The sequence below is a fragment of the Marmota flaviventris genome, chromosome 11 (genome assembly GCF_047511675.1).
Source record: "Marmota flaviventris isolate mMarFla1 chromosome 11, mMarFla1.hap1, whole genome shotgun sequence".
In the NCBI taxonomy this organism is placed as follows: Eukaryota; Metazoa; Chordata; class Mammalia; order Rodentia; family Sciuridae; genus Marmota; species Marmota flaviventris.
Genome location: NC_092508.1, coordinates 92,001,967 through 92,020,243, shown reverse-complemented (window position 1 = coordinate 92,020,243; position 18,277 = coordinate 92,001,967). Strand labels below are relative to the sequence as shown.

At 37.9% G+C, this 18,277-nt stretch overlaps 1 protein-coding gene across 1 annotated transcript in view; it reads left to right on the top strand.

Moving 5' to 3' along the window:
• Nucleotides 1-18,277, top strand: part of Thsd7b (thrombospondin type 1 domain containing 7B) — a 705,560-nt gene that overhangs the window by 238,674 nt on the left and 448,609 nt on the right. Inside the window, exon 5 of the mRNA XM_027936850.2 lies at nt 12,497-12,652. Within this exon, the coding sequence (XP_027792651.2) occupies nt 12,497-12,652 (156 nt within the window). The remainder of the gene's footprint in view (nt 1-12,496; nt 12,653-18,277) is intronic.

Below are 18,277 nucleotides of genomic sequence, written 5' to 3'. Positions count from 1 at the left end.
TTCTTAGATTCTAAAAGGAAGCACATTCCTATGGGGAAAGATGTTCCAGGGAGGCTACCACTTTCTTTAGGTTCTGATTGTTACTCTTTGAGACATAAAGCTTCTTGTGCCAAGCAAATGTCAATCAGATAAGCTTTAACAACATCCTTTTCCTTGAAAAATATAGCAGTAGATGTCAGGTTATTTAGTATTATAGATAAAACAATCTAGATGAAAGTGACTGATATGATTACTTGATGATGTTAAGAAGCCAAGATTGGCTCTTGCATGTTGGCTGACAGGATGTGGTTTTGTCTTATTTTCAAGATAGACGTTACTAAACAGCATAAATGGTTCAATAGGAGTCCATGTTGTGTTTGGATTCTGCAGGACTGGATTGGAGGCAAGATGATTTTGGACAGGTAATGCTGATGGCTCCCAGATGAGGTGCTTCATCATCTGTATCCCTCACAGGGAGACCCAGAAATCTCCCTGACTTTCATGCGAGTAGAGTTCTTTATTGTAGAGATCTTGATCTTCCAAAGGCCTGAAAATTATCTGATACAAGACTACTGTTCTATTCAGGGTCCCCCCATTCCAATTATGAGGTATAATAAGCATATCTAATTTTTGAGCTACATTTGTTTGAACAAAAAAATAGTTGTTGAGAGTACCACAATTAAAAAAAAAATAGTAAAATGGTAGCTGCAGCTGTATTACTTTTTATGTTATAAAAGGTCTGCATTACCTTGAAAAGTTCAATTCACCTGCCCTTTTAAAAAAGGGTAAATAACACTGGCAGAATTAATGCTTACTTGAATTTGAGAACTTATAAATACATTCATGATGCTTTAATATAAAATTATCTAAGTGCAGTTTGAAATAAAATAATTATTATTGTTTCATTATTTTTATGCTTTCTCTCCAAAATTAAGATTTTAAGAGGCACTTACAACATTTTAAAATTTAAATCATTTTTGCTTTGATATATACAAAGTTAGAGTCTGCAACTTTGCAAGATAGCTTTTTGTAACATGACAGCTACTTAAGCTAAAAAATTCCATAAAATTCTGCAGCCTAATAGTTGTTTATTAGCCTTATTCTCCATGTGCATCAGAATTCTACCAGAAAATACCATATTTTACAGGTTAATGTTCTGTCTGCTGCTCATTACAGTGAAAATATCAGTACATAGATTCTAACTTCAAGCAAAACACAGCTATTGAGAAGCACCATAGTCAAATTAAAAGGATGCTTTCAGCCTATTCTTATGGCAATGAAATCCCAGAGCTTCCCATCCTTAGCTTGAAGGATAAGGAGATAAAGAGAGAAACTGGCCTTACTCTCTCTGGGTTGGAGTCTTGCCTCTGCCATTTACAAATTATAGAAATTTGAATAGAATTTTTAAACTTTAGTTTTTTTATTGGAAACTGGAGATACTAGTTGAACTCTTCTCATAGAATTGTTTTATTAACTAAATCAGATTCTATTTGTAAATTGCTTAGCATATAAAGCATTCTATATGTGTTTCAGCCCATTCTTTATCAGTGGGGGAAAGATATCCCCAAAGAGACAAAAATTGATTCTTAAGGTGAAATAAAAATCTTACACCTTTTATATTTAAAGCATAAGTATGCTTTTTAATATGCAGATATAGAGTATATCTGTATTATAAACATGTCAGGAGGCAGGGAGAGATTATTATGGAAAAATGTTTATAAAGGCTCCTTTGGGACTAGATAATGAAACAAAGGTAAGAAGCACTGTATAATCTAATCTATTTATTTTATTGAAGCTCTGTTGCTCAGAGATTTGTTGGGTTCACACAGGTAGTAGCAGATTCTGTGTATAATGGGTTTTTAATTAAAGTATTTTGCCAATTGGCCTTTTAAAATTATACATTATAAATTATTCAGAGGATTGACTCTCCAACTTGCTAATCATAAATATTTTGAAAAACTATGAATTCTTGTACTCTGCCTTATTCTGATCCACCATTCTCTCTTGGTTCCATATTAGGTTACATTGTTGTAGATAGGTTGAGAGTTGCCAGTATTGGCCTTGACATACTGAAGAGCTATAAAGGAAGGCTTACAATAAATGAATGGGCCCAGAGGAAGTAGCTTTCATCTATTTTTGCAAAGCAGGGGCTTTGGTTTGTAATTTTTCTAAAAACTACACCTTTTCTGATAAAAATTTATTATGTAGTTCCTCATTCTAAAGAATAAATTATTCTTCATTTTGAAAATTGTTGAAGAAAGCCCTTGTTCCTGTCCCTACTGGTGAATCCCATGAGCCTTCCTTTGAAGTTGAATTAACTTGTTCAGTCCAAATTGATTTGCAAATTTAAAGTAACACATACCAACAAGAACATCAGGTACAGTGAGGTTTTCTGTTTCCCCTCTTTTAAAAAAAGGTTTGTGTACATATTTACTGTAGAGACTCAGTTCTTTCTGGACTTTTAAAGTAATCATTGCATATCTTTCCTACCCAGCCTCCAGCCCCCTGCCACCCCTTAGGAAGAACTTTAAGCTTTAGGATTTGTGGTGGTGTTCTTGGGGGACAGTGTTGTTCAAGAATGTGGATTTCCCCTTCTTGGTTCTATTAGTAAACATTCCCATTCAAGTATTCCCAGGTTTTGATACCAGTTTTCTAAACCAACACAGGTGAAGGTCTCTCTTGGTTAGTTTTCCCTCAGTGGGTTACAGGGCATCTCATATTCAGTCTGAAATCTGGGGACCTTTTGCTTCCCTCACCTCTTTGATAACATGATCTTCCTGTGGCTTTTCCCTCCACACAGAATCTTACCTAAACCATGTTTTTTTTTTTTTTTGTATTTTTTAAAAACTATCCATTGTTCATTGCAGTTTCTGCCTATTGGTCTTAGGGACATATTACTGTCACCTCTGTCCATTCTCAGTTGATGATGGGAAAAAATTTATGCAAGCGATAAGATCTGTGTCTGGTGAAAGGTGAGTTTTGAAACCAGGTACCACCCCTTCCCTAGCTTCAGTGCTGCCTTAATTAGTTTGTTTGGTAATTGGCACTTTCATTGAGACTTTAGTGTAAAGGGAGAGGCTTGTAATGGATTTTTATCATTAGGAATTGTCCTAAAACTAAATTTTATTTAATTCTTAAAAATATTTCATTGTTTATTGGTACAGTATAACTGTACATAAAAGTGGGATTTATTATGACATATCTGTACATGCACATAATATGATTTGATCAATCTTATTTCCCATTTAAAATAAGAAGAATAGTTATAAGCCAGTTACCTCTACTCTTTCCTAAATCATTAGGAAAAACCGTAAGTAACTTTCAGAATCACAACAAAAATATCCATCTAGATCCTCATCTTCCTTTAACAACATACTCCTGAGATTTGGCATTTACTATTGATATTTTTCAACGTTTGTTTTACCACATTTCAAAAATTTTTTGGAGTGGGGTGAGGTTTTACATGCCTGTAATCCCAAATACTCAGTAGTCTCAGGCAGAAGGATCATGAGTTTGAGGTCAGCCTGGGGAACTTAGCAGAGTCTGTCTCAAAATTAAAAATAAAAAAGAGTTGGGATATAACTCAATGGCAGAGTGCTCTGGATTTAATCCCTGATAATACACACACACGCACATACACACAAATTAGAAGTAGATACAATGTTTATTTTTTCCTAATTATTGCTATAACAGGTGTTTTTTCTATCATGATCTTTATTGCAAATACAAAGCCATTGTATAGTATAATACTAAAGGATATAGGTTATTAAGAGCCCTGGAACTGTGTTTGTCACTTATTGTCCTTGTCATTTTTGACAAATAATTTATTCTCGGTCATTGCCTCTAAAATGAAATGATAATTGTAGTTACCTTAGAGTATCTGTGACGATTAAATGAGAAATTGAATTTAAGTACATAGCACCGTGCCTAGCACCCAGTGCATTGTCAGTGTTTATTAGCTGTTATTGTTAACATTAATCAGTTAAATAGGTATTTTGTTCATTCCTGGGAAGACTGGCTCTCATTTAGCTCTTGTCATTGTTCCTGTGGAAAATGAATTCCAGCTTTCAAAGTAAAAAGGAATCTTGGTCTAAAACACTTTAAAAGCTACACTTCCCTGACATTACATATTTCTGCCATTGATGTCTCTGAAGATAACTCTGTTCTTTTACCTGCTTTTCTGTCTTTCCACCTTTTCTCTTTGCCCTGACCACTTCCCCATCTCTCACTTACCTCCCTTCCCTTCACTCTCATCAATAATGGTATTTTTAACTTTGTCAAGTGTAAAAGATGCCATTTAGGTCAGCTCTTATTCTTCCCATCCTCTCCTTATCCTCCTTTTAGCCCTTAGCTGAAGGTCCATGAAGCAATCCAGAGGAACTTTTCAAAAGAGAACCAGAAGGGAGAATCTCTAATAGAAATAGATAAATACACGACTTAATGTTATAATATTTCTTATTTAATTATCTAATGGTTGCCTGTTGAGTCTAATTGCTTTGTAAAATTGCATGCGTATTTCATTTATTTGGACTTTTTTAAAAATTGTAAACATTGTTTTTCCATCTTTGCCTATAATGTTGTTACTTGGTAGCGCAGGGAATTCACTAGTCAATAGGCATTTTCTAATTGGCTATATGATATGAATGAAATTTAGAAACTTTTTGAAATGTGTCCAAATTTCACATAATTATTTCTAATTGCAGGAATTATTTTTAGGTATTAAATCTGCTGTGCACACACGCATCCTGCCAAATTGTACTGTGCAGTACTTTGCCAAGAGAGTCACAATATGGCTAAAATTAAGTTTTATTAAGTGTAATAGGATGAGTTGAGATTTAATTCTTTAAGCTGACTGTAAGTGCTAGAAGACAGATTGGCTTTTATTTTATCCACTAAGTTAAAAGAATGATACAGTATTTGCAAATCCCTGTGGCAAAAGGCAACTGAAATAATGCATGAAGCTTTGTGAAGGAAAATAGCTTTATGGTTAAAATTGTAATATTATTTATCTTTCCCTTTCACCCAGTTGACTCCTTCAGTCTGTAGAAGAGGCCTATTTATTTTAGCAGTAGGTGGATTGAGTTTCTGCCAAGTCAGTGTACTCCCTAAATGAATATGTCAGAGACAATATTGTTTCTCAAAAATCATTTAGAAAGCAGCATTTTTACATAAGTAGGCGCTTTCATTAGTTTTGAATTAAATTTGAGCAATTGCTGCTTCTATTAGGGTTGTTTCTCAGGGAGTCCATGGAAGGAGGGCGTCCTGAGTCCTTGAGTGAGAATTTTCTTTGGGGCTTATAGTGCCTGGATTTGATTTGGAAAATTGAAACGAATATAACTCCTTTGTCTAAATTCTTTGCGGAGGTTGGTGTTACTCATGAAATCAAATATCTTATAGACAGTCAACTGAAAATAGGTTTTATTTGTAGAATTATTTAGATCTCGCCAGTATAGAAAATGGGCAAAGTAATACAGGTTTGGGAGGCTCCCAAGAAGTGTCATTACCTTTATTTCTTTTCATTCCTATCTCCTTGAAAATGCTGGGAGTGAGGGGTGGAATCAGTATCTTGTGACTAATTCCTCAACCATCTTGAAGAAATTTCTTCCTGTCCTGAAAGAAATATGAGTTCCATTATGACAGAATTACCTCAAACACTTTCTGAATTTTGAAAGACTGACTTGATTTTTCATTCAGTAATAGATATACCAAGAAATAAGAAAGTGCCCTTGACTCCTCTAATAACTCTTTTTGCTTTAAGCAAATATGACTCATTATGTATAAACTAAAAAATGATATGTCAGTATTAATTAAAATTAACTAAATAATAATACTGTCCAGTTTTATTTGAATATCTTTTTGAGGAGTTAAAAATTAGATCTTACAAAATGTGGATCAGTAGGGGTGGGAATGGTATCCTCTTATTGAATCTTTGGCAACTTAACTTTGTTAATGCAAATTAGTTTGGATTAGAGCTTGATTTAATTTCAAAGAATAAAATGTGAAGCTTCTCATTTATCTTTACAGTTGCAATAGTGCTAATGATCACAACAGGCATTTTTCTTCTTAATTACAATTCAGTTTGTTTGAATTTGTGTGCTCATCTGAAATCACCTTGTCCTTGAAAATCATGAACTTTGTTCATTTCTAGGATTAAGAATGGTATTATATATTTCCAATGTTGAACATATCACCTACCTAGCATATTTTGCCCCTTGTTAATTAACATTCTTTGAGTTATTCATTATTTAAGGTGACTTTGCAATCATTAGTACCAGACTTCAACGTTTCTTGTAAGGCAGGTCAATTTAATCATTTTTTATTGCAAATGAAAAATTCCAGGCTAGCCCCTAAAATATCCAAAATATTAATGACTATGGCAGATGTGCAATCACTTATAATATTAAAATATGTTTCTTAGCATTTAGAAAGATGCTGCTACATAGTAATCTGAATTTATTCAAGTGATGAATTATTTTAGTAGTTTAATACTTTTTGACCATAAGAAATCTCTAAGGGAAGGGACATTGTTGTCTACAAAATCTAGATAGCCTATGAGAACTCAGATAATTGCTTATCTAGTCCAGCAAGTGGTCAGTGCAGGAATAATAGAAGGCTTCAAGAAGGCAGGGTCACAAAGGCAAATAATATGGAGAAAGGTGTGTAATCACAGACCTGCCCTCAGTAAGTGTGCTTATTTAACAGGGATTCGTTGCATCAGAAAAGACAGAATTATTTATTTATTTATTCATTATTTATTTATTTATATATGACAATAGAATACATTACAATTCTTATTACACATATAGAGCACAGGTTTTCATATCTCTGGTTGTATACACAGTATATTCACACTAATTCGTGTCTTCATACCTGCACTTTGGATAATAAAGATCATCACATTCCACCATTGTTAATAACCCCTTGCCCACTCCTTTTCCCTCCAATCCCTCTGCCCTATCTAGAGTTTGTCTATTCCTCCCATACTCTAGCTCCCTATTCCACTATGAATCAGCCTCCTTATATCAAAGAAAACATTCGGCATTTTTTTTGGGGGGGGGTTGGCTAACTTCACTTCGCATTATCTTCTCTACTCTATTTATTTACCTGCAAATGCTATGATCTTATTCTCTTTTATTGCTAAGTAATATTCCATTGTGTATATATGCCACATCTTTTTTTTTTAATCCATTCATCTATTGAAGGGCATCTGGGTTGGTTCGACAGTTTAGCTATTATGAATTGTGTTGCTATAAACATTGTTGTGGCTGTGTCCCTGTACTATGCTGTTTTTAAGTGCTTTGGGTATATTCTGAGGAGAGGGATAGCTGGGTCAAATGGTGGTTCCATTCCCAGTTTACCAAGGAATCTCCATACTGCTTTCCATATTGGCTGTACCAATTTGCAGTCCCACCAGCAGTGTATGAGTGTGCCTTTTCCCCGCCATCCTCGCCAACACTTATTGTTGTTTGTATGCATAATAGCTGCCATTCTGACTGGAGTGAGATGAAATCTCAGAGTGGTTTTGATTTTCATTTCTCTAATTGCTAGTTATGATGAACATTTCAGAAAAGACAGAATTAACAGAAATAAAGCTGTTAATAAAGTTTCATAGAACAGAATGCAGCTGAATAGAACCCCAGTAATTCTTACAACAAATATTATGACTGGCATTTTGCCAAGGGGAAATGAAGACTCAATAAAGAGTACACTCTGTAGAATATCCAACTCCTAGTGACTGGGGAATACCCGGACCCTATCCACCCACTGAGATAGTTTTAACAAAACATGAATAGCCATGAGTAAAAGGGTTTAACTCTCATAGGAAGCAGAGCAAATTTTGGTCTCTCTCTTTAGTGGGGCAGGTCTGGGAAAGAGTGGGAGTTTTACACCAGCAATATAGAAGGATTTAGATGTTGTTTTACAGATTAAATTAGGTCTATATGATTCATGGATTCTTTGAACCTGTCATCTCACTGGATACCTCTGGTTGTAGTCACTGTGATTCCTAAGCTAATTATCCATGGTACAAATGACCTCACCTGTCCTGTCTGAAGCCATCATATTATGGAAGGAAAACCAAAGACAGGTGGAGGTGAGTTGGCTACTGGGGACATGGCTCAGGTCTTACTTTGTTATAAATGTGCTGAACATGGGGGAAGCTACCCCAAGTCTTTGGAGCTTAGTTTTTCAGTAACATTGAATAATTCAACAGAATTATCTCTGAAGTTCCCTCCCAGAGCTAGCAGTCAATAGGTGTAGAAAGACCTCATAGTCACTTTTCTCTGCAGGATAACCCCCTAGGAAGAGGTAAATGTGACACTGGTAAGTGCTTTGTGACTTACTCATGATTTATTTCTAAAGCAAATCTAGCTTGGAGCAGAGATGGGACAAGGGTCTGTAATAAAGATAGTTTGACCCCAGCACATTGATTCAGTGTCTGTAGGAAGCATCTTAGACATATCACCAGGAACTAAGAAATTTATTGATATGAATTGAGATCCACAGTTCATCAATGCAGCAGGTGCTGAAAAGACAGGACTGCTCTGACAAATGGCTTCCCTTCTCCCCCTGTGCCTCTAATCTGTCATTTGGTAGTCCCCAGGGATACCCCTTCCTGTTTTTTTCTCAGCATATAGAGTCATTCCCTATTTTCAAATCTTAGGAATATCTTTAGCTGCAATGTCCAATTCTACTGGATGTCCAGTTCTAGCTGTCAATTCTACTACTAAGCCTTCATCACCAGAGAGAGACTTAACTCCATAGTCCCTAATATTCCTCAGTTGTCCTCCAAAAAAAAAAATAAGTGGAATAAGCATGCTATCAGTGTTGACACAGTGTCCCCAACAAACGCAGCTCAGGACATATTCCTCGGATGTACTGCTTCCTGGAAGTCTTTCCTGCTCAGACATTCTGGGGGCTTAAAATGAGATTTAGTATGAGTCTACTGTGTGTTTGGTAGTTGCTCTCTCTGGTGCATTGAATAGTTTCAACTGCAGGGTCCATCCTCAAGTGCAGAGGTTGTAGAGGCAGCTGGCTCCTAGGTCTTGGAGCTCAAAGGTTTGGGTAGTTCGACAGACACTTAAGTTTGTCTGATGTTGAAGGGAGAAAGCCATGGAAAGGTAAAGGGGCAGCAGTAGAGCTTTCTCATCCTGTTGCATCTCCTGGACTCAACGTGAGTATTGGTAACAACTCATATGTGGGCTCCACTCAGACAAGGATTTTGTTTTACTTAGTATTGTGGATTCAGCAGCTAACTAACTGTTAACACATGGTATAAAGCAGATCACTTTGCACTGGTTACTAACTTTTCTGAGACCAGTGAAACAAAACTGACTCTTATGCAACTTGTTGCATGAAGCAAATTAATTACTCATAGGTAGACAGCAAGGAATAATAGAAGCCTAAGATTTATTATAAGCCAGTCTACGAGGTGCAGGAAGCCACCCACATGGATGTATTCTCAATTGTGCATGTCTTCCTTGAGTGGTAGATGAAGGATGCTCGAAAGTGGCCCATGCTGAGTTTGATATGCTGCGAGATATATGACATTTTGGGCTAACGTTTTGAAGAACATATTGTCGTTCTAGGGCAACTGGAATAGAGTTTGGGTTTTTCTGGCCAGTTCCCTTTTATTTAAGGATGTTTCATCCTAGCCTATTGTTTAGCTTTTTAAGAACTATAATCTACTGTGTGCATGTACAAATATGTGACAACAAATCACACCATTATGTACAACTATTAACATGCCAATAAAAAAATGCAGAAAAAAAAAGAATTATAATCAAGAAAGGATGAGCAAAAACTAAGTTAGTTTGGGGCCACCTAAAGAAGCATACTGTGCATGGTAGGCACGTAAGCAATGTAGGTTGAATGATCAATGAGGAAGTCACATAGTAAGTCACATTGTTAAGAGCACAGACTCACCAGGCGCAGTGGTGCATACCTGTAATCCTAGTGGCTTGGGAGGCTGAGGCAGGAGGATTGCAAGTTCAAACCCAGCCTCAGCAAAAACAAGTCACTAAGCAACTCAGTGAGACCCTGTTTCTAAATAAAACACAATATAGGGGTGGGGATGTGGCTCAGTGGTCAAGTTCCCCTGAGTTCAATCCCCCAGTAACACCCCCCCCCGCCCCTGCAACAAAAAAGAGCATAGACTCTGGAGCTCAAGTGCCTTGATCTAAATCCCATCCCCATCATTCACTAGCTGGGAATGTAGAAAAGTAAGCTAACATTTCAATGCTTCAGATTCTTCATTTAAAAACCAGAGATAGTAACTATATATCTCAAAGAGAAGTTATTCAGATTAAGTAATTTAACATTTTTATAGTGGTTATAACCAGAGTCTGATGGGCCTAGTAAATGTTTATTAAACAACTAGATTTTTCAGCTGATGAGTCCAATTCCTTTTCCCTCTGTATCAAAGTTGTGTTTTTAAATCAGATTCACATCACCATGGCAAAGTACTTGACATAATCAACTTAAAGGGAGGAAAGATTTATTTTGGTACACTTTGAGAAGGTTCAGTTCTTGGTTGCTTGACCCTTTGACATTGGGTCTGCTATGAGGCAGAACATCATGGCGGGGAGTATATACTGATAACAAAGCCACTAATCTCATGTCAACCAGGAAGAAAAGAGCATGACCCCAGTGACCTAACATCCTCTAAGTAGATCTTACATTCTAAAGTTCACCCCTTCCCAGTAGTGCCATGAGCTAAGGGCCAAAGCCTTCAATACGTGAGCGTTGGGTGGACATTTAAAACCATAACATCTCTGCTAATGTGCTACTTGACTTATTCTTGTAGACTGAGAGGTCCTTCAAACCAAATACCACCCAAGAATGTTTGCTTTAGATGGCTGGAATTATATGGCTTTACTCAAGGAATAACTGTCTTGCATAATTTATCTTCCTCACTCTGCAGGAGATAATCATAAACTCTTTAACCATCTCGCATGTTCTTCCTTAGACATGGTCTTTCATCCTCTTATGTACCAGTTCTGGCCACTGCAGCCTCTGTACCCCATAGTCATTTCCAGAACAGTCATTGTTTCATCACCTCCTGTCCTCCACCTCCTAGGTAACTGCCTTTTGCTTTTCTCTAATGTCTGTCCTCTCTCCACATGGCATGCAAACTCTAACATTTATATTGGTAATCTTGCTTTGCCCTTGCTTTCATATTAAGTCAGGTCAAATCCTTTTGGTAAACGTTAAAAAATAATTAATTGCAAACAAAACAGTATTTTTTCCCCCCACAACCTCTTTGTTTCTTTCACCTTCATGAGTAACTCAAGCTGCCTCATTGTTCATTAGAAAGACATTTTCCCCACAGGTTGTAACTTTTTCATCACAGTGTTTTGATTTTTCTGTTAGTTTGGTATTTGTTCGAAGTTCTGTTGGCCAGAGCTGTGATTGATTGCCACCTTTACCAGATTTGACTCTTACACACATGGAAAGGGCAAGGGCACAGAGTAGAAGGTATGATTTACCACCTGATCCTCTCATGCTAGTTTCCACCTTTGAGGTATTTATAATCCGCTCTTCTAGGTGGAAATGACATAGAAAACATTTAGGCATAGTACAAGCCACTCTATAAGTCTTCTGGACTTAAGCCGTTTACTCACAAACTCAGAATCATCCCAAATATTCTTAGCATGGGAATTACTTTATGCAAAAGTAGTTCATTCTGTGTTTGGCTATTCATTGCTGTATCATTTTCAAGGGCCCCCACTCTATTATAATGTGCACAAAGATGGGAATGGTATTCTCCTTTATCTGGGCTTTCTCAAGTTATTCAGAATGGGTGTAACATACAGAGGATGCTTGGTGAAAAGAACTGTGGACAGATGGTCACTGCATCTTGAAGGGACCAGACTCTTGGACCAGAATGGGTGCAGTTGTACACTAGGAAGAGCTGAGAGATCCTAGTTTTGTCCTTCCCTAGGAAGAGCCCTGCACCTCTGGGCAGCCTTACTAATGAAACTGATTTCCAGCGGCCAGGTCTGCAGTCACACAGCCTGATTTTTCTTCCTATCTAAGAACCATTTTTCTTCTGTTTCTTCACCAGTTCCACCCCTCCAGGGAGTCACAGCAGTAGATTGGTTATGCTAAACACTCTTCCTCAGGGGTTCGATTTTGATTTTTTCCACAGCGACCCAGTCATTTATATAGTCCAGATAGACTCATCTTGAAACTTCACAAAGCCATTTAATTTTGTTTTAAATCATAACTCTGGATAATTTGTATCTATGGTATTTCCAGTGCTCTCTTGCATTCCCAGGAAGTATTCTGTAATGCAGGAATCTCAAGTGCTTGCCCTCTGTTACTGTCTTCTTTTCCTTTCTTCGCCCCAAATGCTAATAATGTGTATTGGAGGGTGTTGATATTTAGTTTGTATATACTTTTTATTACCATGGAGCAAATGTGAGCAAAGTAGAAAAAGATACAGGTAAAGAGAGGAGCAATATTAAGGATGTCCAGAATGTGTGACATGGGCCATTATTTTTTTTTTGTCCTTCAGTCTTTAGACCTGTGGAAAATGCATTGTGTTTGGGACCCGCCCCCACGGCCTCTCAGCTCTGCAGTGTTCCTTGCTCTACTGACTGCATAGTATCCTCCTGGTCAGCCTGGGGCCTGTGCCTCCATGAAAACTGCCGTGATCCTCAGGGGAGAAAAGGTGAGTGCTTTGCTTGTGTGTGCTTCATTTACTTCCAGTGTACACACATTTATTCTGCTAGCTAAGTAGCTGATTAAGCCTGCTTAAGACAATATTTGTTTCTAAAATTTAGATAACTAGCTCAAGCCTAACAGCATTCAGGGAGGTAACTGGGGACATTTCTATGAAGCATAGAATCTGACCTTGATCAACTTTCCAGTTAGGCTCACAGCTGATGAAGTGACTGTCATTCAATTGGATATAAGTTAAAGTGAATATATATTTCATTCATATATATGAATGAAACATGATGAATGAAGTGGTTACACTGAGGGAATTAGATGAGATTTCTGTAATCATATCAGAATCCAACTGTTTTGATTAATATTCATTTTTAGACTTCCACATTTAAAATTTGATGTTATATTTTACATGCTTAAAAGAAGCATTATGTATGTTGTATACTTTTCAATATTGTCCTGATGCTTAAAATAAAATCTTCAAACCTTTTGTGCAAGCTTGATATTTTTTAGATCTTTGTAGTTTAGTTTTCTTTAGTTTTGATTAAATTGTGCATGTCCATCTTCCTTCTCCATTTTCAGAAACATCTTGTCTTTCCTTTCATTGATGTTTTGGTTTCTATTGATATTGTGTTCTCTTAAATTCTGGTGTTAAGACGAAATATGCCCTTTACTCAGAGAAATGTGATACAGGATATTCCAGACGTTACGCTGTTTGAAGAACAGTAATACTGAGTATTTTATATGCAAAAAAAGGAGCATAGGGCTTGCTTCTGCAGTCCTGGTGTTCCCTGATCCCTACACAGCTTTATGCCACATTCATTTGAAACCCCCCATTTCAATCATTTCTGCAGTGATCCCCGACACACACGTGCATTACCAGAGTTTACAGCCTGTTGTGGGGAGACTGCTCAGAAAACACACCAAGTCCAAATTTGAAATAATTTGAAGGATTTTTGTTTCACCAATTTTGCCAGTCATACCTGGCCGGGGTCTGAGTCTATCAGTGTACAAGTGGCTCTCTGAAAGAACAGCAGCCCCACTCTGAGGGAAATTTGCTATTTAAGGAGGAAAACCCCATCCTATGGAATTTTTCAGTTAGCAAGCAAGCAAGTTACAGAAGCTAAAAAGAACAACTCAATTAACTGCATCTTGGGTTCCAGCAGGTGCTAGAAAACTGTCGAGTGGGTGGTTAGTGGGGCGACAATCTATGTCAAAGTTATAGAGGTCACTAAGACCACCATATCCTGAGTAAATCTTGTGGGATACAAAATACAGAAGACTATATATATATATATATAAATTTAGCAGAAAACAGTTTTCATTTTGTTTTCTCAGAAATGGGTCCTGCAGCTGTCTCGTCACAGGAGCAATAACAGAAAAACTAAGGTGGAGTCTAGAATAGCTGAGATGGAGTCCCTATGGCCACATCTGTTTGCTCGTATAGCCATAGTGACTCCATTCTTGTTGCTCCAGCAAGGAGGGAACTGTTCCAAGTGATCAGGTGGTTTTACTACAGCAGTTGCTTTACACAACCAGTATTAGCAACTTATTGACTGTATTGATCAATTCACATCATAACAAGCCCATGTTCCCAGGCTCCTCACTTAATTCTGACACCTTGAAGGCAGAAGAGGAATACAGGTGTTGCTTCTTAGGCAAGAAGAAGCTAACTTTTATTCCTTTATCAAAGAATGGAAGTATGAGTCTCAATGGAACCTGGGGAGGGGAAGCTCCTGCTACTTTCTTTGACATGCAACTGGAATGTCCCCCAGGCTACTTTAATTTATGGGCAGATAAGATCACATTGTCATTAATGTCTAGACCTATGTGGTCTACACATACATAATCAGATCTTTGTGAGTCTTTTGCAGTTGATTATGAGACTCCTCAGGGAGACTTTCATGTTCTTAGACTCAGTGCTTCTGTGTCCCACCTGTTCCACACCTGTTTACTGTCACCATCTAGAAAACCACAAAAGGCTGGTCTGAGGCTCCACCACTTCAGCTATGGCTGTTGGTGTTTTGCCACATGGAGTCCTACTTCCTTTGTCTTCAAAGCTGTAGAACTTGCACTGGGTCAAGCGGGCTTTATATTACTCAGAGTGCCTTTGGCTATAAAGGATAGAAATCCAATTCACACTGACTTAGGCCAAAATTAGAGGCTCGTTAGCTCATACAGCTAAACATAGAAGGGACAACAGGGCTGCATCCAACAGTGTAAACCAGGTCAGTGGGTCTCAGTCTCTTCCTCTTGTTCTTTCTTTACCTTCATGATTCTTTGCTTCTCCATCTCTTTTCTACTTCTCTCTGTATGGGTTCAGTTTAAGGCAGGCTGTCTTCATAGAGTGAAGGTCAGCATGCTTTTCATTTTAGATAATAAATAACTAGTAAGAAATATCTTCCCAGTAGTTCAGGAAGAGTCCTGGAAATGACTGTTTCTGGCTGCTTTGTGGCATGTGCTCATTTCTGAGCTATTAACTGATAGGAGAAAGGACTCCAGTGACCAAGTCCAAGTCTCCAAGTTTGGAGAGGTACTGCTGCAAGCAGCCTCACAGACTGAGAATGGAGATGGGGAGAGGTGGCTTGCTCAAGGACACTACTAAAAAGTAGAAGCAATTCTGGGGTCCAGACTTAATTATGATGAATATTAAATTATAATGAATATTAAATAGATGTTTATTAAATGTATCATCCCCTTTGTTCTGTTCCATTGTTCCACTACTGAAATTTAGAAAATGTTCATTCTCTCCTTTTCCTAATTTTGTTTTGCATCTTTAGTCACTTTAGCCCAAATTTTCACCAAACCTCTGTATAAAACTATTACTTTAAGGTTTTTTTTTTCTTTTCAGTTTTTCTTTTCCACAAAACTCAGAACTAGTCCCTGCAAGTCATCTGGGAAACTCACAACTTTCTGTCCCATCTTCTATCTTACTCCAAGAAGGCTTTACACTAGCGTTTTTTTCTCATTGACCCTTATTACCCTGCTGTTTAAGTCAACTCCTGAAATTGTACTTTTTTCCATCATTCATTAGACACCACCTGTTGCAGATTGAATTGTGTCCCCCAAAGGATATGTTTCCATTCTAATGCCTGTTTTGTAGGCTTGTGACAATATTTGGGAATGGGGTCATTGCAGATGTAATCAAGGTAAGATGAGATCATACTAGAATAGGGTATATTCCAATGACTGGCATTTTTATGAAAAGAGGGATATTTGGTCACAAACATACTGAGAGAGGAGAGTGCTATGTGAGGATATAAGGACACAGAAGACAAGAAGAGAATACCAGATGAAGATGGCACCAGACATTGGGAATGATTCCTTACACGCCACAGGTTCCCAATTGCTGTCACTTACCAGAAGCTAGGAAAGGGGCATGAGAACGATCCTCCTCTAGAGTCTTTGGAATGAACACAGCCCCACTGAAACCTTGATTTCAGATTTCCAGCCTATAGAATTCTGAGATGTACATATCTGCCACTTTATTTTATTTGTGGGGGAGGGTGCTGGGGATTGAACTTAGGGGCACTCAACCACTGAGCCATATCCCCAGCCCAATTTTACTTTATTTAGAGACAGGGTCACACTGAGTTGCTCAGCACCTGGCTTTGCTGAGGCTGGCTTTGAACTTGTGATCTTCCAGTCTCAGCCTCCTGAGCTACTGGGATTATAGGTGTGTGCCACCACACCTGGCCGTATCTGCCATTTGAAACCACCCAATCTGCTGTACTTTGATATGGCAGTCCTAGGGAACTAATAAACCACCTATCTTGCCATTAACATTTAGGCTACGTGATGATGTGATGCTTCATAAAAATACTGTGGTGATTTAATAATGGCCAAGCCAGCACAGGGACTTCGGTTTCCTTTAATTCAGTCCACACTCCCACCAAATACTAATCATGCTTAGTTCATTTCCTCCAAAGAAGTTTGGATTGAAGCACAAGTTTACCTCTGAGAAGAAAAGCCAGCTGCCTTTTGTACCTCACTAGTCAAGGTAAACCATTGCCCTTGAGAGCAAATCCTTGAGCTGCTATAGGAGATAAGGAGTAGAGCTGGGATGGTCTGAGTGCATCCATAGTGTAGAAGAAAAGTGACAGGAATCCAGGAGTCTGCAATTGTGGGAGGGAGGGAGGGTGCTAGTGACATCTTGAGAGCATCAGGTAACCAGGGTGGGTATTTTTTCCCCCCAAACTACAGTTGTTTTTTTTTTTTTTTTTTTTTTTTCCTCAGAGGCTCAGTCTTTGGAGCCCAAGGTAAGGGCTGAAGCAGTGGAAGCTCTCACCTAAAGGTAGTGGTGGCTCTCAGGATTTGGGAATTGTTCAGAGAATATTGGAATAAATGAGGCTCCATTCCTGTTTCATAGGGCCCAGAGTGGGGAGAAATGATTTTCTCTCAGCACTAAGTAATCACAGACAGGAGAGAGTATGAGCCTCGATGATTGCTATTCAAGTCTAAGAGTTAGCTATTTTAAAATGCTTCCCTTAAAGCAGAGAGAATGTTGGTTTTTAAAGTCTTTCTAAAACCTGGCAGGACCACCTGCCTGTAATCCCTCTTGGGAAAAATAAAGAATGGAGTTTCCCCTCCAGGGAAATGATTTTGTGACTACAAGGTGTCCAAGCATGTTACAATGGCAGCAAGTGATCTTCTTGTTATTTCTACTGACTTGTCAGCATGAGCTGGAGATCGCCTCATTCTCCCTTTCTATCCTGTGATCCTGCTTGAGTTCCTTCAGAATCACTGAGGGGCAAAAACTAAATGTAGTTTTGAATTCTACAGAGTCTGGGGTGCACAGGCTTATGCATTAGACATTGCAAAACTCTGGAATGTCAACAGTCTCCAACTTCATGTTTTAATCCCTCCTCTAAAGAAATGCTGAGTCCACTGGCAGAAATCTAAGACATTCAATCATTTCTTATTTTTATACACTTTTAAAGTGCACATATATGCATATATGTTTATATTTACATGCATTTTTAATATATATGTGTATATATTCTATTATGTTTATACTTATATTTACAAAGAAATGTGGAGGATATGAGTGGGGAGGGGAGGAGAAAAATATCATCAAGAAAATAAATGGAGAAAGTTGGATATCCTTGAAATCATTCCATTTTTTCCTAGTCATCACGTTGTTCTTTTGGTATGTTCTTTTTGTTCATGGTTAAAAAAATAGTAGAAAGGAATGGGAAAGTAGGAAATGTTTTATTACCTAAGAGATTAGTTATTATAACAATTATCTATGTGTGACTGTCAGACACCCTTCAATCAGGCATCATCTGAGGTTCGTGGCTGTCAGCTATTTGGAAGTCACTAGAAAACCAGCCCATGTTCACTGGCTTCCTGGTCTTTCATCAAGTCAGTGACAGGCAGACATAAGGAGCAGTCCTCGGCAGGTCAGCGCATGTTGAATGACGCCAGGACACCTTTCAGAGGAATTAAAATTGGATCAGATTTTGTTTTTATTAGTTCATCTTTGAGACAAACCTAGAATGTTATAATTAGAGAAATCTGAAAGAGAATTAGCCTTAAAAATGCTGATGGGTAAAGTGCACGTGGATGTGATGCATTTGTAGATGCATACTTGATACCCAACACCCTTGCCACTCTCAAATTTCTA